At 48.7% G+C, this 24,923-nt stretch overlaps 7 protein-coding genes across 7 annotated transcripts; 6 read left to right on the forward strand and 1 right to left on the reverse strand.

Annotated features, from left to right (window-relative positions):
- Positions 1 to 1,022: 1,022 nt before the first annotated feature.
- N7511_001657 (serine/threonine-protein kinase) lies at positions 1,023 to 2,587 on the forward strand (the record flags this gene model as incomplete). The annotated part of the gene is made up of 5 exons (XM_057124082.1): positions 1,023 to 1,182; positions 1,215 to 1,266; positions 1,324 to 1,534; positions 1,589 to 1,745; positions 1,797 to 2,587. The coding sequence occupies 5 exons, from the start codon at positions 1,023 to 1,025 to the stop codon at positions 2,585 to 2,587; spliced, it is 1,371 nt and encodes a 456-aa protein (XP_056989815.1).
- Positions 2,588 to 3,134: 547 nt separating this feature from the next.
- N7511_001658 (uncharacterized protein) lies at positions 3,135 to 5,131 on the forward strand (the record flags this gene model as incomplete). The annotated part of the gene is made up of 8 exons (XM_057124083.1): positions 3,135 to 3,330; positions 3,703 to 3,771; positions 3,822 to 3,842; positions 3,890 to 3,920; positions 3,971 to 4,108; positions 4,161 to 4,380; positions 4,442 to 4,474; positions 4,523 to 5,131. The coding sequence occupies 8 exons, from the start codon at positions 3,135 to 3,137 to the stop codon at positions 5,129 to 5,131; spliced, it is 1,317 nt and encodes a 438-aa protein (XP_056989816.1).
- Positions 5,132 to 5,536: 405 nt separating this feature from the next.
- Positions 5,537 to 6,299, forward strand: N7511_001659 (ubiquitin-conjugating enzyme E2; the record flags this gene model as incomplete). Its single annotated transcript, XM_057124084.1, has 3 exons — positions 5,537 to 5,563; positions 5,758 to 5,908; positions 6,016 to 6,299. The coding sequence occupies 3 exons, from the start codon at positions 5,537 to 5,539 to the stop codon at positions 6,297 to 6,299; spliced, it is 462 nt and encodes a 153-aa protein (XP_056989817.1).
- A 688-nt stretch (positions 6,300 to 6,987) lies between these two features.
- On the forward strand, positions 6,988 to 8,489 carry N7511_001660 (aminotransferase-like domain-containing protein; the record flags this gene model as incomplete). Its single annotated transcript, XM_057124085.1, has 3 exons — positions 6,988 to 7,503; positions 7,566 to 7,942; positions 8,009 to 8,489. Coding segments are annotated over 3 exons (1,374 nt in total), but the record flags the coding sequence as incomplete, so codon positions are not given.
- Positions 8,490 to 8,975: 486 nt separating this feature from the next.
- N7511_001661 (DUF3455 domain-containing protein) lies at positions 8,976 to 9,793 on the reverse strand (the record flags this gene model as incomplete). Its single annotated transcript, XM_057124086.1, has 2 exons — positions 8,976 to 9,083; positions 9,140 to 9,793. 2 exons carry the CDS (start codon positions 9,791 to 9,793, stop codon positions 8,976 to 8,978), a joined length of 762 nt encoding a protein of 253 aa, XP_056989819.1.
- A 1,502-nt stretch (positions 9,794 to 11,295) lies between these two features.
- N7511_001662 (U2 snRNP complex subunit HSH155) lies at positions 11,296 to 15,015 on the forward strand (the record flags this gene model as incomplete). Its single annotated transcript, XM_057124087.1, has 1 exon — positions 11,296 to 15,015. The coding sequence occupies one exon, from the start codon at positions 11,296 to 11,298 to the stop codon at positions 15,013 to 15,015; it is 3,720 nt and encodes a 1,239-aa protein (XP_056989820.1).
- A 6,985-nt stretch (positions 15,016 to 22,000) lies between these two features.
- On the forward strand, positions 22,001 to 23,146 carry N7511_001663 (C2H2-type zinc finger protein; the record flags this gene model as incomplete). The annotated part of the gene is made up of 3 exons (XM_057124088.1): positions 22,001 to 22,434; positions 22,496 to 22,974; positions 23,028 to 23,146. 3 exons carry the CDS (start codon positions 22,001 to 22,003, stop codon positions 23,144 to 23,146), a joined length of 1,032 nt encoding a protein of 343 aa, XP_056989821.1.
- Positions 23,147 to 24,923: the final 1,777 nt, after the last annotated feature.

The following is a 24,923-nucleotide window of genomic DNA, read 5'->3' on the forward strand; positions in this document are numbered from 1 at the left end:
AAGATGAATGCTGTGAGGACCAAGCCAAGTGTACTTCACTGACAGGTGCACTCTCTGAATAAGTGAATGAGAATAGATGTTGGAAGTGTGTGCGAGATGTCTATACTTCGATGCCATAGAAGCAGTGCGGCTATCAAACTCTGTTTATTTTTTTCAATTATTTACTTTTGAATGTTAATCGCGGATTTTGGCAGTGTTTTGTTTTTGTAGGATTGTATGATTCCAGCCTATTTGCTGGCCTGTCATAAGCAGACTAGAAGCGCAGTGTATGCATGAGCTCTGCGCAATGAGCCTCACAAGGCTGAGCAGCTAAGCCACCTGCAAGACTACTGTAGAACAACCAGTGCCCTGGATTCTATAGACCAGATGTGTAGATAAATGAGCAAGCCTCTCACATGAATGTTTCATATAGTGTAAACTGTCCAACTAGATAGCTGACATACAAACCCCCTGATTTCAGGCAGTAACTTTTAGTGTGGCGGTGCAACGCTAAACCCTACGCCTTATCGTGTCTAGAACAACTCTTCACCTTCTCACCCTCTTTTCTCTCTTGACTCTGCTCTGTTGTGTTGCTGTTTCTCGACTTGTTCGGCTTGAGATCGGAATCGGAGAAGCTCATCTCGTATGTTCATTCCCCGTGTTCCCAAAATCCTCCTATGCAGCCACCCCCGCGCATGGTCAGGTCGCCCCTCGAATTTGTGCAAATCACTGACCTCGTTCTCTCGTTTCCAGACTGCACTGCGAACTCGAACCTCTCCACCGTCAAACCCCTCCAAAGACTCCTCGCCAGCTAGCCTATTGGGTTCTGTGGTCCAAACCCCCCTTACACCGCGTGTACCTCTCGGGCATCTGCAGCCCTATCCCCACATCATGAGCTGTGAGTCGACATTTTATACCCGTCGGACTTTTGTTGTTTGGCCTTAGCGTGATCCGCGGCTTTCTTTGACGGATCATTCTCCGAGTCGCGTCAGCCGTGTCCACAATCCTCCCCTCCCCGCTCTGCGCACTGCGTTGTGGTTCCCATGTCGATATATATACTGGCGACAAGCTATCTCTGGAAGCTGTCACCCATCCTGGTCTTTCTTTTGTATCATGGTCTGCGTCTCAATGCCTGTACCCCTGTCGGCTCGGTCGGCTCCCGCGAAGCGGCTGTGGTCTATTTATTTGTGCGATTCCTTCAAGGTCTGTCAATGTGCTGACCATATTGTTCATAGTCGCAAATATGCTCAACAAGCTGTCCGGACAGCCGGAGAGCTACGAGAAGAAGTACGGTCCATTTCTTCATTCTATTATCCGCAGCTACTGATGTATTTCGCTTGTTAGAGCTCTCTACAGATTCGGAAGAACGCTAGGTGCAGGCACCTATGGCATTGTTCGTGAAGCAGAGACCAGCAATGGCGAAAAGGTCGCGGTCAAGATTATTCTCAAGAAGAATGTGCGCGGAAATGAGACCATGGTCTATGACGAGCTTGAGATGCTGCAATCTCTCCAACATCCCCACATTGTCTCCTTTGTCGACTGGTTCGAATCCAAGGTGCGTTCATATCAAGACCCATGTCTTATTGAAGTTCTCTGACCATGAGAATAGGATAAATTTTACATTGTCACCCAACTAGCTGTGGGTGGTGAGCTGTTCGACCGTATCTGCGAGTACGGCAAGTTCACTGAGAAGGATGCGTCGCAGACCATTCGTCAGGTCCTCGATGCTGTGAACTACCTGCACAAGCGCAACATTGTCCACCGAGGTCAGTTTCCTTGTACGCACCAGCAATTTCTGATCGCTGACATCTAAAAAGACTTAAAACCCGAGAACCTTCTCTACCTCACCCGCTCCGCTGATTCCGAGTTAGTCTTGGCTGATTTCGGTATCGCCAAGATGCTGCACAGCCCCTCCGAAGTGCTGACCAGCATGGCTGGCTCATTCGGCTATGCCGCTCCCGAAGTTATGCTGAAGCAAGGTCACGGCAAGGCCGTTGACATGTGGTCGCTGGGTGTGATCACCTATACTCTCCTCTGTGGTTACTCACCCTTCCGTTCAGAGAATCTGACCGACCTGATCGAAGAATGCCGAACTGGTCGCATTATTTTCCACGAGCGCTACTGGCGCGACGTGTCCCAGGATGCCAAAGACTTCATCCTCACTCTCCTTAACGCCGACCCTAGCAAGCGAGTCACTTCAGAGGATGCCCTTAAGCATGAGTGGCTGACCGGAAAGACTGCCAGCGACCGCGACTTGCTGCCCGAGATCCGCGCCTACATTGCACGTGCCCGCCTCCGTCGCGGTATCGAGATCGTCAAGCTTGCCAACCGTATCGAATCCCTCAAGATGCACGAAGAAGAAGATGGAGAGGACATTCCCAGTCCTATGGACATGGGCGCTTCTGGCGACGCAGGTGCCGCGCCGGCAACAGAGTCCAACGGTGAGACTAGCCCTGCACCTGGTCACACAAAGAAGAAGAGTCTCAGCAGTGCTGCTCATGGAGCCATCTTCCGCGAAGTTGTTCTGGCCAAGGTTCGCGAACAAAAGGAGAACGAGGAGCGGGAGAAGGTTGAGCGCGAAGCGCGAGAGAAGGCCGCGAGTGCATGATTGCATATCATATTTCTTCCTCTATTCCTTCCCTTCTTTCTCCTTTCTGCTCATTTCCTTTCTTTTCTTTTGTTGATACGTTGGTTCTCCTGGACATGCTGCCTCATAACTCGGCTATACGCCGGGCGGCTTCTTGGAAATAGTTCTGTGATTCCCCTTTTTTCATAGTCTATCAAAGTAGACATACAATTCCTCAACTTGATCTTTGTCTTCTATCATGCTATACTTCTCCCTACTTCGTTCCTATGATCAGGTGTAGTTTGCCCCCAGAACAGTAGACCGGCGGGAAAGCCGATATGCAACCACACACCTAGCAGCATCCGACATGCAGATATTTGGAGAAAAGAGCATAAGCGGGGGAGAACAGCCAGGGCCTCGGTCTAATATCGGTCTGCAGAACCCCGGAAATAGGCCTTTTGCTGTCGTTGCTTTTTTTCCCCCCATTCCTCGTTCCTCCCTTGCATCACTTCCAGTGTCAATTTATCGCCAACACTCACAGTCACATCCAACCCCCGCTGACTTTAAGCACAATTTCCCCAGATCAGAAATGGACACCAAACTCCAAGATAGAGATGGACGGTCTACTCATCAGGAGCTTCATGAAACGCCATTAACCTCCAAAAACACAGAATTGGCTATGCTGCCAGTCTCACAAGCCGAGTACGATAGACTCCTCCGCAAAGTTGACCTTCGCGTCATTCCCATCCTGGCAGTTTTATATCTGCTCAGTTTTCTGGATCGAGGTAATTTCCTGGGATCTTATTTGGGAATCATTATACTCAAGAAGCTGTCTTGAACAGGAAACATTGGGAATGCAAATGTCCAGGGATTATCGAAGACATTGGGTTTAGTTGGCCAGCAATATAATTGGTGACTATTCTACTTGAGTGTGGGCTTGGATGTAGAGCAGGGAGGTTATGCTAATTCATATCACTACATGTACTAGGTGTCTTACGATCTTCTTCTTCCCTTATTCGTTCTTTGAGCCGCTTTGCAACTTGTTGCTGGTTCGGTTGAAGCCTAGTGTCTGGTTGCCATCTATTATGGTTGCTTGGGGTTGGTGGTATATTCTTTTACCCTGGACGTGCTTTGACTGATCTGTTTGTTTACCTTAGGCATTGTCATGACCTTGACTGGGATTGTGCAGGGGTATTCCGGGCTGTTGGCTGCTCGGTTCTTTCTTGGTTGGTATATTGGTTTCATAGTGGAAGATCGAGGCTAATCACTGTTATAGGAGTGACGGAAGCGGGATTGTGTATGTTTTTCTAGCTCACCATGGAGTCCTTTTCTAATGTCGTACAGTTCCTGGTCTGGCGTTCTATGTTTCGCTGTGGTATGATCTCCCGTTGGGAAGACATGCGTATCCATATTCACATCGTCCAGGTATCCTCGGAAGAACTCGCAGTTCAGACTAGCACTGATATTTGCCTCTGCCTCTATGGCGGGTGCGTTTTCGGGACTATTGGCCTATCTCATTAGTAAGATGGATGGGGTGGGTGGATTAGAAGGTTGGCGATGGATGTACGTTCTCTCTCCATTCTTCGTTTGAGCCCCGAGTACCAACATATTCTAGTTTTATCCTGGAAGGATTACTCACTGTGATTGTTGCAATATTCTCTTACTTTCTTGTTTGGGATGAGCCTGCAACGGCGACGTTTCTCTCCGAACAGGAGAAAAGGGTTTTGCTGGATGCGCTGAACTATACGCAGACTGAGACATCGACAAGACCTCAGTTGGGTAACGAGCATTCTTTCAAATGGAAGCATTTTGTAGACGCGCTTCTTGACTGGCAGGTATGTTTTTCATGGTCCTGATCTATACGAAAGGGCTTTTACTGATCTTATTATGCATTAGACATGGTTCCACTGCCTCGGTTACTGGGGAATGGTAAGATGAATTGATCTTTTGTATGATAGCACTAACAGCATATGGAAGGCCTGCTCCGTATATGCACTATCCCTATTCCTGCCAACAATCATCAAAGGACTCGGCTACTCAGCAGCTCTAGCTCAACTCTTAACGATTCCCGTCTACGCAGCAGCAACACTATCCTGCATCTTAGTCGGCTACTACTCTGACAAAACTGGCCAACGAAGCTTTTTCACCTTTGCCTGCTATACAGCAGTCTTTGTTGGTTTCCTTATCGCCGTCGCTCCAGTACGGTTTATTCCTGGCCTGACATATGCAGGTTGTTTCATTGCCGCGTGTGGCATGTATCCAGCTATCCCAGGTCTTCTGACCTTATCCTCCAATAACTGGGCTCCAGATGCTAAACGTGCTGTTGGTATTGCTATTCAAATCGGGTTCGGCACTATGGCTGGCGCTGCTGCTTCTAACTTTTATCGGAGTGCGGATGCGCCGAGATATCGTTTGGGTCATGCTTTGGTTCTAGCTTTTGCTGCTCTGGGGCTGTTGGTCATGATCGTTTATTATTTGATTTGTCGTAGAATTAATTCCCAGAGGGACGCTGAGGCTGATCCGGTGCCTCGGTTTCCCGTGGAGGACTTGGGTGATAAAGGGCCTGGTTTTAGATATACGCTTTAGGTGCTCACTTGAGAGGCTGAAATCTGACCTGAAACCTAAGTTTAGGACTGTTCTGTCTGATCTCTTTCCCTCAGATAAAGTCAGCAGTGAAACAAAGGAGTCATCTTCGTGGCATGACCTGAGCTGCTGGGCAAGTATAGAGTCAGGCGTTGATATCACGTGCTGCTACTATCTCCCCACCTTTGCATCTTTTTCTTCCATTTGGACTTCGCATCTCTCTCAAACTTCTCCTCGGACTGATTGCTTCGTTTTGTCTATTCTTTCTGACATCTGCGAGGTCCTCCGTCTACTTCACGTCCATCCCCCCACGTCATACATCTGCTACCCCACACCGCCCCTCCTTCTCCACCTGAGCTTTTTGATCGTCAAGTTCTGCATTCACTCTCACCTGCCAAGTCCACCGTCATGTTCGCAACCAAGCGTCTGAGCAAGGTAAGTATTCTCTGGGGGGTTCCATTTAGCGACAAACCGAAATTGACCAAGGGTTTGGACTACAGGAGCTCTTGAAGGTACGAACGCCTCCCCGCCTTTTTTCCAGCTGTCGCATTTCACTTTCTGTCTATCTCATATCGCCATGCGTCTCTCGGTCGCCTTTTTTCAGTTCTCTGACATTATCAAACCTTTAGATGAAGGACCATGTTCCGCCTGGGATCGACATTGTCAAAAGCGACAGTCTTGAAGAATGGCAGATGGATATCAAGGTCCTGGATGAAAATCCACTCTACTTGAATCAAACATATCGTCTGAAGTTTAGCTTCAGCAACAAATACCCCATAGGTAAGTTCAGCTTGCCTATCAAACATAGTCATTCTTCCTCTCGGGGCGCATTCCACGCTCTAATTCAAGACAAAGGACGCCGTATCTGACATATCTTATCCTACTAGAGCCTCCAGAGGTCCAATTCATTACATGTGACGCTTCTACCGGCCATCCCCGCACGATCCCTATGCATCCCCATATCTACAGCAACGGCATCATTTGCCTCGACCTCCTCGGATCAGCCGGCTGGTCCCCAGTTCAGACTGTCGAAAGTGTCTGTATGAGCCTTCAGAGCATGCTGACTGCAAACAATCGTGATGAACGACCGCCTGGCGATCAAGAATTCATCACTCACAATCGTCGCCGTATCCGCGATATCAACTTTGTCTATGAGGATGACAACGTATGAATTCGACTCATGTCATATTCCACACTTGGCTGTGACGAACAAGAAGATCATTGAACCATTAGAAACATTCTTATTTTGTGGTGGGGCGGCACATATATCAGCGTTTCTTTGTGAGTGTCACCCCGGAACTAAACCGGAGAAGCATCATGGGGTCCATCTTTTTCGTTTTCTTTCCAGTGATTTCTTTTTCTCTTTTTTTGTTGTGCGTTTGCATTCATGCTGGCGCAGGTCGGTTATCTATTTGACTTCCAAACACGAAGTAGTTGACTTTTTGCGGGAGTTCATGGGTTGGTTTCAGTGGTGATCAATGCGAGAGCCCTCTACTTTTTGACATGTTTTCTGGCCGGATATCAAAGTTTTAACCCCTGGAGAGTAAACTTAGACCTGGAGTAATTTTTCCAGTTCTACAGCCCTGGTAGAGTTCAAGTGCTCTGTCAAATTATGTATTGACTCTCCCATCAACCGACCAACTATCCTGCAAAACAGAACACAGGTTGGATTCACCTCTCCTCCTTGACTTCTCGGGCTTCGGACAATGATAATACAGCAAGTAAACACCACTAAAAGTCTATCTTCAATCCACAACGGAAATTAACCATGTCCCGCCTCATGATTGGCCAGATCGGTTATACCCCCAAATCAAGATTAGCCCTAGTCTTGGGTATAAAGACAACAGATATTCTCATAGTACAACCCCAAAACACCATCCCGTCCCGTTAGAAAAAGGAAAATGCAACCCAAGAGCCAAATTGACCTATTCCAGGGCTGGCCCGCCACAGCCATGCTGCCAACCCAGCGCCTAAAACAAGCAGCTAACGACGTCCTTTCTAACAAGATCATCGCCAGTGATGGACTAGCATACGGTCCTGATGAAGGCTACTTCCCTCTCAGAAAGAACATAGCCAAGTGGTTGACCGATTCTTATGTTCCCCTGCATACTATAAATGCAGAGCGCATTTGCATAACCGGCGGCGCAAGTCAGAACCTAGCATGCATACTGCAGGTATTCACAGACCCGGTCCAAACACAGAGGATCTGGATCATTGATCCGTGCTATCATCTTGTCTTTCGGGTTTTTGAGGATGCCGGATTTGCGGGGCGCATGGTTGGGGTTTCGGAGGATCAGGATGGCATGGATGTTACTGCTCTTGAGCTTGCTTTGAGTGAGTTTGAAAATAGGGAGAATACCGATCAACATCATAAGGTATGTATACTTGTGACTCTCGCGGCTGGGGGTTGGAATATGAGACTAACTCCCTGGAACAGGGTTCCAAGCCTCAAACCCCATATCGGAAGATATACAAGCACGTTGTATACTGTATCCCGAGTTTCTCCAACCCATCTGGCACGACAATGTCGCGCATGCGGCGTGAAGCGCTTGTCAGGGTTGCTCGGAGGTATGACGCTCTCATCGTATGTGATGATGTGTATGATTTTCTTACTTGGAGGGATTCCTCTACCTCCGAGGCTGTGGCTAAGACGCCGGCACGCATTGTCGATGTTGACCGAGAACTTGATGGAGGCCCTCAAGATCAATATGGTAATACTGTGAGCAATGGTTCTTTCAGCAAACTCATCGGACCTGGGTGTCGGGTTGGATGGGCTGAAGGAACGGAGAGCTTTATCTATGGTCTTTCTCAGGCGTAAGTTTCTCTACCACCTCTCATCTAAGCGATAATTATTTATTGACACAAACTTAACTACTTAAGAGGTTCTACACGTTCGGGCGGTGCTCCTTCACAGCTTATGTCGACTTTTATAAACGAGTTACTGGAAGATCACTTTTTACCGGAGTATATCACGAACGTTCTCATTCCGCAGGGTCGAAGGCGTTATGATGTACTGGCATCAGCTATTAAGAAACATCTTGGTCATCTGGGTGTGTCGTTCACTCCTGATCCTGAGACTACCTCGGTGGTGGGTGGATACTTCATCTGGATCCAACTTCCTGTTGCTTTGAATGCTACTCAAGTGTGTCGGTCAGCTCTTGAGGAGCAGAACTTGGTGCTAGGTACTGGTGAATTCTTCGCTGTGCCGGGAAGAGCTTCTGTGGAAAGGGATTTGCATCGCAGATTGAGACTTTGTCTCATGTGGGAGGATGAAGAGCGCTTGGTTGAGGGTGTTGAGAGGCTTGAGGCCGTCATTGAAAGCTTAATTCATGATCAACAGCAAATAAGAAGCGAGAGATAGCATTAGTGCACTACTAAATGAGCGGTGCTGTATACAAATTTGTGATCCTTCTTATATACCAATCTTGGAAGATCTCTGTGTTGTAAGTAGTAATATAGTGTCTTCGCCAGAATTCTCCAGCACATCGTTGCCATCCATGGATAAAAAGGTTGCAATAGATATCTCTGATAAGAGACATGATCAGGCAACTTCAAAGGACTGGAAGAATAAGATAGGATATCTATAGTTTTGTGTGTTTTGCTTTCTCTTGGGCAGCGTGGACATAAATTTCACAAACTACAGAGGGTTTTCAAAACTCAAATAGACAAATTCAAGGGCTACATGGTTAAGCGATTGGTAGGAAATACGTAGGATATCAGATACGACATAATAATACTACATGGTTGATTGGTTCTACTGGCATAAGAACTGAACATCTGGAGATGTGATCTTTGGGGTTTCAATGATTAAACATTTAGATTTTGCTAATAAGACAATAAGTTCGAGTCATCCGTAGAACCAATATTCTGCGGCGTACGCAACTTGAATAGTTGCAGCTTGACCGATGCACGTCGACGGCGGGTCTCCTTGAGATGTTACAACACGATAAACTTCCTACAAAGAAGAGATTAGAAGGACTCAAAGATTAGGTGGTTGAATTTTTGACTCACCTTAATATTACATCCATCTTTGTGTCCAAGTTTTAGCCATGGAACATTGCCAGTCTGGTTAGCAGATGGTTCACTCGCAGGAGCTGAGACCGCTGCGTCCTTTTTGGCAACAATCCATGATGGAGAGCCACTCAAGCTTAAATCAAAGACTGGGTCCCCGCCAGCGTTGAAATAATGCTCGCCGATGATAAGATCGGTACTTTTTGTGCCCTGGCCTAGGAGAGCCGCCATAAAAGCGATGCTACCAAGGGGTACATTGCTCATCATTGCAGGCAGCTGATGGAGGATGGCGCCCGAGCTGGAGGCAAGACAGGAGGCATCGAAAAGAGTGGCCGCAGCCCCGGTAGCAAAAGGCTTTGCGGTGGCTTTGAGGTTTGATGAAGCATTCGAAGTCGGGCATGAGTAGTTCTGAGTTCCACGGCCCAACGCAACATATTTGAGAGTGAGATTCTTAGAGGGATCTGGTAGCTTGGTCTTTGTGTCTGCTAACGGGAGATATGCATTGGCAATAGAGCAGTTTCCGAGGTTGATCAGGTCCAGCTCGCGAGAGATAAGGGAGAATGAAGCGGCATAAGCTAGAGGATGAGGAATTGCGGAGTATGCTTTAACGGTTGCTGCTACAAGAAGCAAAACAAGCGCTAGAAAGCATCTCATTGTGATGTTGGCAGTTTGGAAGGAGTATGGTCTTGACTTTTCAAACAAATCACGTTAAAAGGTTGAAGGTCTGGGGAAAAGAACCGGGATAGAAGAGGATGATTAAGACACCAAATATAAGGTAAAGGGAGGTATAACATTAAATAGCAATGCTGCTCTGATATGTAACAAAGAGTAAATGCTCCGAATTTGGCACACTTCCTCCAGATAGTCAGGCTCACCGTTTATACCGGATCGAACCAAGCTCGATAGTTCCCGATTTAAAGAGCCTATGGGTGTACCAATCAAAAAATTATTATTAGATCAAATATTTCTCCAATCTAGTCGGTGGTCCCTTGTTAAAGGTAGTCCCGTCTGCTGACCGGGGGACGTCGGGGCTAACAGAGAGCTAAAATTGGCGTATTTGTTGTCAAACTCCACATATTGGACCGAGAGGCAGGGCTGTTTTAATTTCCCTGGACTCACAGTTGGGAAGTGTATAATCTAAATAAATGCAACCACACGAACATGCTCTATTTGTTACACTGGCTCGGTCATTACTGGTCATTCGGCAAGTTGCCGCTTTGAAGGTTGGACAAGGGTATTAGGATAAGGGTAGGAGTGTTTTGGTCTCTTGTTTCCCCGGAAGTATTAGCAATTTTGAGATATCCAAATTCTTCTGCAATTTTATTCTAACATGTTTGCAGCCCCTGGTATAGCGCTTCAGCTAAGCGCCCAGGGTAAGGAGATCTGCTATTGGCTCTGTTTCGGAGAATTCCTCATCCTGGTTGCATTGGCATTAATTTCCCAACTTCGAAAACAAGTATCAAATGTGAGAGAACTCACCGTCTGCTGTGCACAGAAAGTCTAATGTTTCCTGACACGCCGGCTGCGGGACATAAATAGAACTATAAGCGCCCTGTCTGCGCCACTAATGCATGGAGGATTTCATGGGATATGAGGGTAGCCCTCGAGGAAATGGAAAGAACGAAGTGGTTGTTCCTATCTTCTTATGCAGTAAGAGGTTTATATCTATGAATGTGAGGAATATCAATAGTTTTCATTGACGTGGGAAGTGTGAATTGCGACGGTAGTCCTCCCGGGCTGTGATTTCCTCAGGAGAATGGATAAGCTCTCCAAAGCAGATGAAGTCATTCCAAGAAAATTCATCTCAATTTACAATTGAGATATTGTCCATAAATTGCCTGTTGTGAGAATGAAAGAATTCCCCAGCTCCTAGAGGTCGAATGAGCTCAGTTTGCTGACTCACCCGTTCAGATGTCCTGTCACGTGCCAATATTGATAGCTATCGCATCACGTGGGGCGTTGGGCATTAGTCACCCATTAGCGCGACTTCGCCGACGGCCTTTTCAATCTCTCATCGCGAGTCCCTAGCAACATTGCATCCGCAAAGATAAACTTGTGGCCGTTTCAGCGGTTACCAATCCGGATGTAGTGACTTTGACCCTTTTTGCGGTATCATAGGCTCTCTCATATCCCCGCGACTTTCGATTATTATCACAATGTCTGACGGTAAGTTTTCGCAAGCTCACCCGCCTGACCACATGCTTATCACCACAACAGCCGATCTCGAGGCTGTCCGCCGGCTTCAAGCTGAGCGCAATGCCGCTGCTTCCCGTCAAAAAGGTTCTAGGACTTTTGACCCATCTGGTCAACGTACTGATAACTCGACCAAGGCCTCCCTGACGGACTCCTTCGATACCACTTTGTACGAGCGGGATGGAGCGGACAAATTTTCAGGCTACGACACGTCCATCGCCGTTAATGACGACGAGGAAATGGAGGATGCGAATGGAGGACATAGTTTGGTTGGTCAGTACACTGCCACCAGGAGCCAGATCGACGAGATGGCCCAAGGAAACGGTGTGGAGGAGGAGGACATCCTACTCTCTCGTGAGAAGGCAGCTCGCATTGCAGATCGCGAGACGGACTATCAAAAGCGCAGATTCAACCGCGGACCCCTGACTCCGACACGCGCCGACCCCTTCGCCGCCAACTCTAACGGTAACGGTGAGGGAGAAGGCCAGACTTATCGTGAGGTCATGGCCCTGCGTGAGATTGAGAAGGAGGAAGAGCGCGTGCAAAAGCTGATTGCGGAGAAGCGAGAGCGAGGTGAGGATGTGACTGAGCACGAGGCCACACTGAAACGAGTGGAGCACGACAAAGAAACTGCCGATTCAGGCTCGATGGACCTAGCGGCCCCCAGCAAGAAGCGAAAGAAGAGATGGGATGATGCGACTGCAGAGCCTGCTCCCGAGGGAGAGAATCAGGGTGATCAATCCGAAGCTAAAAGCAAGCGGTCACGTTGGGATCAAACACCCGCTCCTGGCGCACCCGATGAAGCTCCCAAAGCCCGCTCGCGATGGGATCTGGCGCCATCTCTCACTGCTGCCACGCCCGTCGGTACCCAAGGACTCGCCACCCCTATGCACCCGTCACAGGCTGCCCCTGTGGCTTCTGCCGGGGCCGGTCAGGTTATTGGGTGGTCCGACGAAGAGCTTGATATCATGCTTCCTGGTGAGGCCGACGGCTACAAAGTCCTTGACCCTCCTCCAGGATACGAACCCATCAGAACCCAGGCTCGCAAGCTTACAGCCACGCCAGCACCCATGGCCGCTGGCGGTGTCGGAGGTTTCATGATGCAAGAGCCAGAAAGCGTTCGATCTATGGGCAAAGAACTTCCTACTGATATTCCCGGCGTTGGTGACCTTCAATTCTTCAAGCCGGAGGATATGGCCTACTTTGGTAAGCTGATGGAAGGTAACGACGAAACCAGCATGACCGTCGAAGAAATGAAGGAGAGAAAGATCATGCGGTTGCTGCTCAAGGTCAAGAACGGTACTCCCCCCATGCGAAAGACTGCTCTGCGACAGCTCACAGACAATGCGCGCAACTTTGGTGCCGGAGCTCTTTTCAATCAGATTCTGCCTTTGCTCATGGAAAAATCACTTGAGGATCAGGAACGCCATCTCCTAGTCAAGGTCATTGATCGTGTCCTCTACAAGTTGGATGATCTGGTTCGTCCCTATGTTCACAAGATCTTGGTCGTCATTGAGCCCTTACTCATTGACCAAGACTACTACGCGCGTGTTGAAGGACGAGAAATCATTTCCAATCTTGCCAAAGCCGCTGGTCTTGCTACTATGATTAGTACTATGCGTCCTGATATCGACCATGTTGACGAGTACGTGCGAAACACCACAGCACGAGCTTTCGCCGTTGTGGCCTCTGCCCTCGGAATTCCCGCCCTCCTTCCTTTCCTCCGTGCTGTTTGTCGCAGCAAAAAATCTTGGCAAGCCCGACACACTGGTGTCAAGATTATCCAGCAAATTCCTATTCTCATGGGATGCGCTATTCTGCCCCATCTCAAGGGCCTGGTTGACTGCATTTCGGATAACCTTAGCGACGAACAAGCAAAGGTCCGAACTGTCACCGCTTTGTCTGTGGCTGCTTTGGCCGAGGCGGCCAACCCCTATGGTATTGAAAGCTTCGATGAAATTCTGAACCCTCTGTGGACCGGTGCCCGCAAGCAGCGTGGCAAGGGTCTCGCTGCCTTCCTCAAGGCTGTTGGCTATATCATCCCTCTGATGGACGAGGAGTATGCCAACTACTACACCACCCAAATCATGGAAATCCTTCTTCGGGAGTTCTCTTCGCCAGACGAAGAAATGAAGAAGGTGGTCTTGAAAGTGGTCTCTCAATGCGCCAGCACTGATGGTGTGACTGCTAGTTACCTGAAGGAGCATGTCTTGACAGACTTTTTCAAGAGCTTCTGGGTCCGCCGCATGGCACTTGATCGCAGGAACTACCGCCAAGTGGTCGATACCACTGTAGATCTTGGTCAGAAGGTGGGTGTTGGCGAAATCCTTGAGCGCGTCGTCAACAACCTGAAAGACGAAAGCGAGCCATATCGTAAGATGACTGTGGAAACCGTGGAAAAGCTTATTGCATCCCTCGGAGCTGCAGACATTTCCGAGAGACTGGAAGAACGCCTCATCGACGGTGTTCTCTTTGCATTCCAGGAGCAAAGTATCGAAGACATTGTCATTCTTAATGGCTTCGGTACCGTGGTGAATGCACTTGGTACACGATGCAAGCCGTACCTCCCTCAGATTGTCAGTACTATTCTTTGGCGTCTCAACAACAAGTCCGCCACCGTTCGGCAGCAAGCAGCCGATCTCATCTCCCGCGTTGCGATGGTCATGAAACAGTGTGGTGAGGACGCCCTCATGGGTAAGCTTGGTATTGTTCTTTACGAATATCTGGGTGAAGAGTACCCAGAGGTTCTGGGATCCATCCTGGGTGCCTTGCGTTCCATCGTCACCGTGGTGGGTATCAACCAGATGCAGCCACCTATTCGCGACCTCCTTCCACGTCTCACGCCCATTCTTCGCAACCGTCACGAAAAGGTACAGGAGAACACCATCGACCTAGTCGGTCGTATCGCCGACCGTGGACCCGAATCAGTCAACGCCCGTGAATGGATGCGTATCTGTTTCGAGCTGCTGGATATGCTCAAGGCCCACAAGAAGGGCATTCGCCGAGCAGCCAACAACACATTCGGTTTCATCGCCAAAGCCATCGGACCCCAGGACGTTTTGGCCACTCTTTTGAACAACTTGCGAGTTCAGGAGCGTCAGTCCCGTGTCTGTACAGCCGTCGCTATTGGTATCGTCGCCGAAACCTGTGCTCCGTTCACGGTGCTTCCAGCTCTGATGAACGAGTACCGCGTACCAGAACTTAACGTGCAAAATGGTGTTCTCAAGGCCCTGTCCTTCTTGTTTGAGTACATCGGCGAGATGGCCAAGGACTATGTCTACGCCGTCACCCCACTGCTGGAGGATGCCCTTGTCGATCGCGACCAAGTCCACCGACAGACCGCCGCCGCCGTGGTCAAGCACGTCGCCCTCGGCGTTGTCGGTCTCGGTTGTGAAGACGCCATGCTCCATCTGCTCAACCTGACCTTCCCCAACATCTTCGAGACCAGTCCCCACGTCATCGACCGAATCATCGAAGCCATCGAAGCTCTGCGCATGGCGATTGGCACGGGCACAGTGATGAACTACATCTGGGCTGGATTGTTCCACCCCGCTCGCAAGGTGCGCACACCTTACTGGAGATTGTATAACGACGCCTATGTCCAGGCGGCGGATGCCATGGTCCCTTACTACCCGGACATGGAGGGTGAGGCAGACCGACCGGAGTTGTCCATCATCGTTTGAGGGGCAGCTTTTGGATGGTTTTTCTCTTCATGCATTATTAGTTAGCTATGGGTGTTTCGATAGCCGGTGTTTTCTTTTTCTTCCTTTTTTTTACTTTTCATTTCTTTAATGCAGGGACGTTCGGCGTCATGTGTTGTTGTATATCATTCGCAAAAGCTAGGAATACCAATTACATTGAATGACTATGATATATTTGTTGCTGTCACCGTGTAGTAGTTGAGTTAAATGGAGATATATATTGACAATCTGCCCATGCGTCCCGTGCCTTTCGCATGCAACATAAACATAGTTGATATATATTTTTCGACCTGACAAGATACAAGGTAATCCTATATCAATCCCTGAACAAATCCAGTTCATTCCGTAGAGTCGATCTTTCCCTATCTTCCCCCGATATCGAAACAATCGACGGCCAAGCATCATGACAGGGCTATAAGGGCAGGGATCGCTCATATGAGCGACAATCATGCCCATCACATCAAATCCAAGATAATACTGGGGTTGAGGCTATAATCTACAGGTACAGTAACCAACATCAACGTGATCACTCCAGTATGATGACGACCACACCACCCAACATAGCAACAGTGGAGAGCCACAATCTACAGTTACAGTACAGTCAATTTAGGATTCGCGTCCCAGTGGAAATGTGAAATGAGCATCGCTTGCATTCAGTTGCCACGCAAAAAATAGAAACACTGAGAAAAGGAGGGGCCCGTACGGAGTACAGTAAACGGAGTACCCAGTGCTCTGTAACAGGGTTGGGGGGAGTTTAGGAGTTTGGGAGAGGAGGGATGGGTCCTGCCAAGGAGCGCCAAATGCCTAAGCTTGCCGTGGGTGGGCTTGGCGCAGGATGTGGCCGCGTAAGCTGGCCATGTCAGGTGTGGAGTTGATTGAATGGTTCAGGGTCTTGGGTCTGTTGCCCTGCAGCTGGGGGCATTGAGATTAATTATATATCTATATCTATAGTTATAGTTATATAGTTCTGGTTATCTATCTATAAGATATAGATTAACTACGTAGACTGCCATAGAGTGTCGGTGGTTGGCAATTGATATCAATCGGACATTAGAGATGTATACCTCAGTCTAAGCTTATTTCCCTTGCATACCCTCCTAAGCTCCAAGATCCATTTTCTTGACCCAATTACTCGGAATTGGAGTATGTACGGAGTACCTGTAAAGCTCTACACAGCCTCCCCCTGAATAGCAGAGAGCGAATCCCCAATCACGACCCGGGGAATGGAGTTGGATTCATTTCTTTTGAACGGTACACACCTCAGCTCGATGGAGTCCAACACACAGACCCTGATAAAGGGGTGTGGTACGCCCCTTTTTGGCTTTTGGCTTTTGGCTTTTTGACTTTGGGGGTTGGCTTTACCTTTGTTTTTTTAGCTGGATTTCATTGTTACAGGGGGGGGGGGGGGGTCCAATGTTGAAAAATTGAAATTCCCTGTTTTGGATTTTGGATTTTGAATTTTGGATTTTCAGGGTCTCCTATCCGCTTTTGGCGCTGAGGATCAGAGTTTATTTCTTATTTCGGATTTCTGATTTCTGATTCGGTGTTTAACCTCCTTTTTTTCTTTTTCTTTTTCTTTTTCTTTCTTTTCTTTTTTTACCTTTTCCTTTTCCAGTTGCTATTCTGCCCTATCACCGTCCTCTCTCTCCTTTCCTTTTCATTCATTGTGACACTCTGTGTCTCCATTTCCCCCCTAAGAACAGCCCCAGTCACTTCGTGGCGCACACGGCACATTGCAAGCCATGCAAGGACCATAGGATCCAATCCATATACAGAGCTCTATAGATCCTTAGATCGGAGAGGGTCGCACATGCAGGGCAGGAATGCCGAGAGGGGCTCCACCAGGCGATACAGTTTGATAGGCTCTACAATAGGGTCGCGTGTTGCGCTTGAAATCTAGTCATTGAACAGAGGACAGGACGGATTAGAACAGTGAGATTAGCTATGGAGCCCAAGTACGCGTCCTTTCTCCGTGCGAGCATGCACCTGTCAAGCAATGCAAGGCTACCGAAAATCAACATCGAAATAGAAATTCAGGTTCGAATTCCTCGGATTCATGTGAAGGGTCTGGGTTGGAGGTGGTAAGCAACCCAGCTCCAAGTGAGGTGGACATGCTGGTGGACATGTTGGTGGACTTGTTGGTGAGCTACCGCCAATCAGCTGGAGGGGTTGCGCAAGATGGACAGGGATCGGGGGAGAAGAGATGCGGGCTGGGGGAGAAATGGCCTCGAAACCTGAATTGCCATCGCCGTCAATGCTCACGCTCGACAGGCCTCTCAACTGGATCTGGTTATTTTTCCGGGACGGAGGGTTGTGATGCATTTTTCTAGTTGCCGCCGTATTGCCTACTGTATTCCCTCTTGTCTACAGTACTGTAATTGCCTCGCAAGGGATCAGAGACCCTGCAGGACGCCTCCATTCATGCTGACGGTTGAGGCACTCTGCGAGGGGCGCACACACCTACAGTACCACCACCTAGCTGCGGGCGGCTTTCAAGGAGAGCAAGTTGTCGGCGCCTTTCGCGCGACCCATTTTCGTCTCTACTGTAGGACACGACGTCAAGAGTGTGCTAAGACTTGAAACTACTGTACATGTCGAGGTTGGTGAGTCTGTGCCTAGTGGCATTTCTGTCGGGTGACATACGCCAAGGGGGAGGGGGGGCACTCCACTTTCTGCAAGTATGTGGTTTTGAAGTTTTGGCTAGCTTCCTGTGCCATTTACGTAGTGAATGGATGATGCTCGACACAGTGCTGGATTGAGTAACTGGGACCGCAAACTCGGTGGTTTGGCCTTCACAGCGCACACCGTCTCTCTCGGGCTCCAATGAGGAAAATTCATTCCGGGGAACTCCAACAGAACCGCGACGACGGGACTGGGGCGAACTCTCTTTTGATGGTGGCGGCGGGGGCCGATCAAACAGTCATGTTTATCGCCGTTTAAGGGTTTGGTGGCATTTGAGGCGTATTTAGTCTCTACCCTGATGTCAGCCCCATTTCAGCCAGGTCCGAAGTTCTCCGTCAGGGTTCCGAATCTGGATCTCGACACGAGAGTCGATGACATAGCAAGCACAGGAGGTCTAGGAGCTCCGCTCAGTGAAGAACCCAGGCTGGCGACGAATTCCCTAGGTTGGTTTAGACTCTGCTCTAAACTATCGGATCTGGGAAACCAAAATGGACAAAAAGAATACCGGTCCACTTGGTCGTTTCAGAGTATTAGCGTTGACCCTGAGAGTGGCAGTGTTGGAGGTTGTGGGACTCAGGGTCACGTCATGAAAATCGGTCAAGGGGATGTGATTGGCTGAATTCCACCAATAATGAGGAAGTTTCCTGCATATGGACCAAAAGAGAAAAAAAAAGGGAAAGCGCAAAGGGTCCGAGACATGACCAATACCACGTTGAGAATAGCACGGGATGAGCACGCGTCAGCTCGTAGTGGAGCCGTGTTTGTGATTGGTCGATCCGCATGTGCCAAGCTCGGCTATCGACTATCTGCCGTCTCCAGGTGGGGTTAGCTTGCAATCCAAATCCTGTGATTGGTGCAAAGATCTGCACAAACATGTAAGAATGTGGAGTCAACCATGGGCTGAACTGAACTGCTTTATGGGCCCGATATCGGTGGCTTCTTGTCTTTGGGGGGAGGAGAGAGAGAGAGGGGGCTTTCCATACCAAATTTGCCTGTTTACCCGTTGGACCTTCCTCTATTTGTGTCCACTGTGTCCACTATGTGATGTAACGCTGAAGAACAATTTCACCGTCTATGTATAGATGTGTCTGGAGGTTAGGAGAGTTCAGAATCGAACTACAGTAGAGATAAAGGACAGTATAATCCATGATTCCAGGTTGAATGCAGCTGTATGATCGATCCGACATCACATTGCACAGAACGGTGATGTGCCAACCTTGATTTAGGGGCAATGACGATCTGCCGTGTGGGCACCGCCAAGATCGGAGTCCCGTGCAGATGACAGGCCTTTGTTCGGCCAAGGACCGGTACCTGATTGACATTCGGCATTAAGGCGGATCGTCAGATCTGATTAAACGTGTACTTTGTTCTTTATCATCGTCAAGATTGATCTACAGAAGATGATGTTGTACATGTCTGCTGCAGTATATGGTCTGTAACGTGCTCCAGATGTCATCTAAATGAAGTCTGGGGTTCTCCAGGTCTATTTCTCCGACATTTCAGCGTCGCCATTTGACCGCCCTTTCTTTTCAGCGGGTTTCTCGGATGGACTCGATTTTTTAAAAAAAACATTGCCACAGGACGCGTCAACATGAGCCGTGTCATGTTAGCGCGCAAAGAGAAAAGCGGTCAGTGAAAATGAGGGTCGAAAGGCTTGGAAAAAGGGAGTCCACCCTCCCGTGTCTAGCTTGGGCCTCTGCACAGTATGAACTGTAAACCTTACCCTACCCTCTGAGTCCATCCGGCACAGGCCGACTTTATTGTCTATATACTTTGGCTTTTATTTGGACTACTGAACGCCATCAGCCAACACACACATATTTCCCCCTCCTTCGCTTGGCAACCCCTCACTCTGCACTCAAAAATCATCCAGCGCCACTCCTGTACGCCAACACAGAAGGGTCGGAATTCTGCCGGTCGAGTGGGCTGCACGGCAGGCTGAAAAAAAATAGGGGGCTCGTACGGAGCCCAGTCGTTGCTTATATTCGCCCTTTCGCTTTAAGGTGTACCCACGGAGTACAGTAGTGCAAGTAGAGCCCAGGTGTACAGTAATTTCGGGCTCCATAGTACGGGTCAGAACCTGCTTGACTGGAGAGATATGGATACCCGACGGATTTTGGGCTCCATGGTCTGTGTCGGAAGTTTGACGAGACAGACCTGAGACCACTGTCGGGTTTAGGAGATGTCTGTATTGTTTCTAAGTTCTGCTAGGCTCTGCTAGGTTCTGGATGGATGATATCGTAAAGAAAACCTAATCGGACTCCAACCGGCATTTGCAGACCCACGGTCTTCGAGGTACCTTTACTAGACCCATGGATGACTATCGTGGTGACCATAGGCAGTCCTTGGGGCATCCATGGTTAACCATCGTTCTTACCTGAAATTTCGACCTATACAAGGTTATTCTGGAACAGACATTGCGGAGAAGCCAGGTGAATCGCCCAAGCCATGGCTGAACACTCTCCGCAGTGGCAAACCTTTTCTCTCAGAGTTCTATGTTTCCGGGAGAGCACCTGATGATCTCCAACGGATGTACTTCAGTCTAACTATTTGCGTTACTCTTCCCCCCGGTGGCTAAATGGATACTGTAGAGGGGGGGGGGGGGGGGAAACTAAACTATACTCTGAAATCCTGGACAGTGATTGGATGTGTTCCCGGTTCTTCAGCATCTCCTCGGCTGTTAATGTAGCGACTTGTGATTCTCATTTCGGGAACCCAACATTCGGGGACCTTGTATAGTTCCCGGGCCTGTTAAGTCTACGAAGCAGGCCCACTATACAGATTCCCAACTATAAACAGGAATAGTAGAATGGAGAAAAGGAGAAAGGAGAAATTAAGAAAAAAAGTAAACATGAAAAAGAAAAGGGTCAGGGTGTGATTTATCCGATTTAGGCCCCGGTCGCATCAACCGCGCAGCCGCCGCTAATTTGGCCAAAGCCCTTCCCCCCCAATGCCCCCCCCCATGCCACCTCCCCTCCCATGATGGATTATAGTCCACTGTGACGTCTTAATTCACTGGACATGGCAGATCACTCTGCCGACCCTTATCGTCATACACTTCGTACTTGATTAGTATGACTGATGTGATACAGGCCGCATGGCCCGGATAATAGCATATAACCTGCAGTATACTACTGTAGGGTTGCCCTACTTAACCCTATCCTACATACTGTACAGTACTCTACCGTATACAGTACTGTTCTAACCCACCTCGTATCTCCCATGATTTCACCCTTCCAGTGATGGCGGACATACTCCGAGGGAAACCAAAGATTCTGGCTTCGCTCTCGCTCACTATCCCGTGTGGAGTGCCGAGTGGGCTCCTTGTACGCACTGTACATCCTCCACATGGAGACTGGGACCCGAAACAGTCCCTGATGAAGATGTCCGTCGTCATGATGAGGGATTCGAATGTAGTCAATATTGCTTAAAGCTAGTGATTCGACGGGGCAGCAACGCTAAACCCCCTCTGTGCCGTGTCGAAGCTGTGGCTTAAGCCCAAATTCCGAGGTCCGCCCACTATCGAACGTGTTCACAGTGAAGACTCTCATATTAACGGCACGGGTATACCCATTGACAAGAAGCCCCGCTGGCGTGAAACAGAGGCGAACCGTGGTGTTATTCTTGGCATTTAGTTTGGGGTGCGAGTTCTCTTTTTCCCTTTTGATTTTCGGGTTTTTCGGTTTTCTTTTTTTTTTTTTTACTTTTTTCTTTTTTCAGACACGGCACAGAGCATTCCCCCCTTGAGTCTGATTTTTTGGTCTCTTACGTGGTTACCGGATTGCTGACACTAAACACAATCGCAGGTTAAGCAAATTAATCTATTAGAGTCGGTATTTAGTGGTGTTTAGTGGTGGTGAAAAGGGAACTATGGATATACTAGTCGAATCTCTCCAGTAGACCAAAAGGAAGTAAATAGTCCAGAGGACCAAAGAGGACCTACGAGGATCAAATCAGGACGAGGCACTCCAAAGAGGAATTCCAGAAAGGAAAGAATCAGTCCAATCCGTCAAATCCAGAAATGAAATGAAAAAGAAAATCATTTTAAAAAAACACAATTAAAACAAAATGCAAAATTCCCCCAAAAAAACCCCCAAAAAATAAATGAAAATTACAATACACGTATGGATCTGCAACCCCCGACGGGACGTCGTCAGTGGCACTGCTATATTGTCCCCTTCATAAGCTTCGCCGATCCCCTTCCCCAGACTGCTTTCTACACTTTTTCTGATCATCGGGTCTATCACTCTCTCTTAATTGACGATCTATACTACACACTCTCCTCATGACGATGGTTATGGAAAATCAGAACCGCCCTTATGGCGGCATGAGCTTCGACAGCGTCTACCACAACCCGCCGCAATTCACGGATCCGTGGGCACACTCAACATCGCACTCGACACCTCCAGTCTATGCGACCTCCATGGGCAATGGCGCCAGCCTGCCTATCAAGGAGGAGGTGCACCGCCCGGGCATGTCGATGCCATATCCCAGCATCCCAGTTTCCGCGCCGTCAATGGTGCCAGGAAACACCTACGCAACCAACTATGGCCCCGAGGTGATGGCCATGCAACATGAGGTGCCGCGCACAACATTTGACCATGCCTCGTCCTACGCGACTGCCCCGCCGATGAACAGTTTCGCGCCTGCGAGCTATGCCCCCGTCACCTATGCACCCATCCACCCTTCGCCCACAGACAGCCGTCGCATTTCGCACTCGTGAGTGAAATTTGATTGACTTGAAACGCGCGGAAGAAACATGAATTAACAGATGATACAGAGATCCCCGTGTGGGCCCCTCACCTGCATCCGCGCCCACCTTTGGTGATGCGCTCGATGCAAGCCGTGGAATGGTCGCTCTCAGCCAGGACCTGACACCGCGCAACATCTACGGCCCTGGTCCTCGCGGCGCGCGCGGCTCAGCGGATTCTTACGGATTCCCCTCAACACACTCCTCCACTTCCTCCATCTCATCCGGCAGCAACTACCCCTACTACAGCGCCTCGGTTGGATCCGTCGACTCCTCCGTGACAGACTACAGCTCTACAACCTCCGAGTCATACGAATCGCGCACTCTCCCGCGACCAACCAGTCTCCTGGCTGGTAGCGCTCCCCCAGGCCCCCAATCTATGATGAGCCAATTCAGCTCGAAGATGCCCTCAAACACCCAAAAGAAGCACAAGTGCAAGGTGTGCGACAAGCGCTTTACGCGTCCTTCTTCGTTGCAGACACATATGTACAGCCACACTGGCGAGAAGCGTGAGTTTCCCATGATACTTGGACATTTATACCCTGATACTGACAAATTCCAGCTTTCGCGTGTGATGTTGAAGGCTGCGGGCGGCACTTCTCCGTTGTGTCTAACCTGCGTCGACACAAGAAGGTCCACAAGGGCGAGAAGGACACCGGCTCCGGTGACGACGACGAGTAAATTCGTTCGCCCCCATGATTTGGCCATATTCTACTCGAAGTGGTCAACCCCTTTGAGCATGCTCTCTCTTTCCCCCCTCGAACTACTCGGTGCTCAACGCGCCAGATTGCCTTTCCCGCCCCCGAACCTATTTTCCCCTGCAACTCCGAGTCCCTCGCATGACCCAACTGCGTTGGCATGCTTATATTAATGGCTCGGGGGTTTCCCGTCTCCTTGTACAACAGCATGGAACACATCTTTTCTATTTCTCTATTTCACTCCGGATACATTTACTCATCGGAGAGAGAACTTCTTGATACCCACTTTCGAAAGGCCCGGTTTGGGATATCGGTTCGGTTCGAGGGCTTGGGCTGAGAGAGCCCATTTAACCATTTACCCATTTTGTTATTTCCTTTGTTTGACTTACGTTACGACCATAGAGGTACTGGCTGGATATGCGTTCCTGGTTTTATCTTTTTTTCATTTCTTATTCTTTCGCTAGACCTGGGCGTCACCATTTTTTGTTGCTGTTTTTCGATACCATGGGCTTGTGATGATTCGATGTGCTTTCTCTTCATTTCTCCTGGGACCACTTTGTGTGTCTGGTTTTACTCTTTTACTTATTATTGTTGCCCCCCTTGTACAGGTTGCATCACTTTACTGCACTTGTTCATCCTTTTTTTCTTCTTAATCTTCTAGCCTGCATGGCGTGTCTTGCATGGTTTAGACCTATTACATTTACACATTTACCTTTCACTATTGGTCCCTTGCCTGATTTTTTTTTTCAATATATGCCCTCTAGCCTTGGCTTGGGGATGGTTCTCTGTTTAAGTGTCGTCTATTTTTGCCATTGGTCTTTGAGTGTTGTGGTTTTAGTTTTTGGGTTGGTGTTGGTGATGATATACCCGAGCATAGGTGAAGCATTGTCTTTTTCGTTTTTTTTTTTTGTTAAATCAGCTGTGCCCGGCTGTTTTTACCTAACTGTCGCTATAGTACAGCCATTCTGTCTAATTCATTGAGACAAACTTTTGAGCCATTCCTTGCAATCATCATAGTTTTTGTGCCTTATTAATCTACCCTCACTCCCGACTTTCACCTTACGCTATCAAGCCATGCTCTGAGGCTGTAATCATGACCTCCTAGCCCTAATTCATTCCACAGCCCTTCGAGTAGCACAATATCCAAACACTCGTAGCAGTCGACCTACTCTAAATGAGGCTTACCAGGCAGGACCAGTACACCCTCAATGTCATACACTCTTGAAACATCCTAGTCCAAAAAGAGCAGTGTCCGCCTCGAAACCTCAACTCCAAACGGCAACCTACATAGCCAAAGCCAATCAATACACCTGAAATCGACTTATCTACGCATCCCCAACTTATTGAACAAGAATGACGAAACTGCAATTACACACTTGCGTTCAATAGCCCACACCAGACAATCCTGACATGCTCGAGTACATCTCAAAAAATATTTCCCTGATAAGCCCAACTCTTCCATATATCATACTACCCTCCCAACAGTGATACCTTTAATCCTCACAGTAGATCTACCTCCTAAGTGTCACTAGCCCCTAGGCTCTGATCAACTTTCAAGGTCAAGGGGTGAGAGGTTGAAGCGCCACAAGAGTGCGTGTTTGGATATCGGTCATACAGACACTTTGAGGATAACTATTAGGTGTGTAGATATGGCGCCGAAGTCAGTCTATGTATGCAGGCTTGATTTTTAAACGGCGTTGCTGTACATTTTCTTCTTGAACAGTATCCCTTTGTCGCTGTTTGGGTGCTAGGATAATTCT

Source organism: Penicillium nucicola, assembly GCF_028828085.1.
Source record: "Penicillium nucicola strain IBT 29836 chromosome Unknown utg000001l, whole genome shotgun sequence".
NCBI classification, from domain to species: Eukaryota; Fungi; Ascomycota; class Eurotiomycetes; order Eurotiales; family Aspergillaceae; genus Penicillium; species Penicillium nucicola.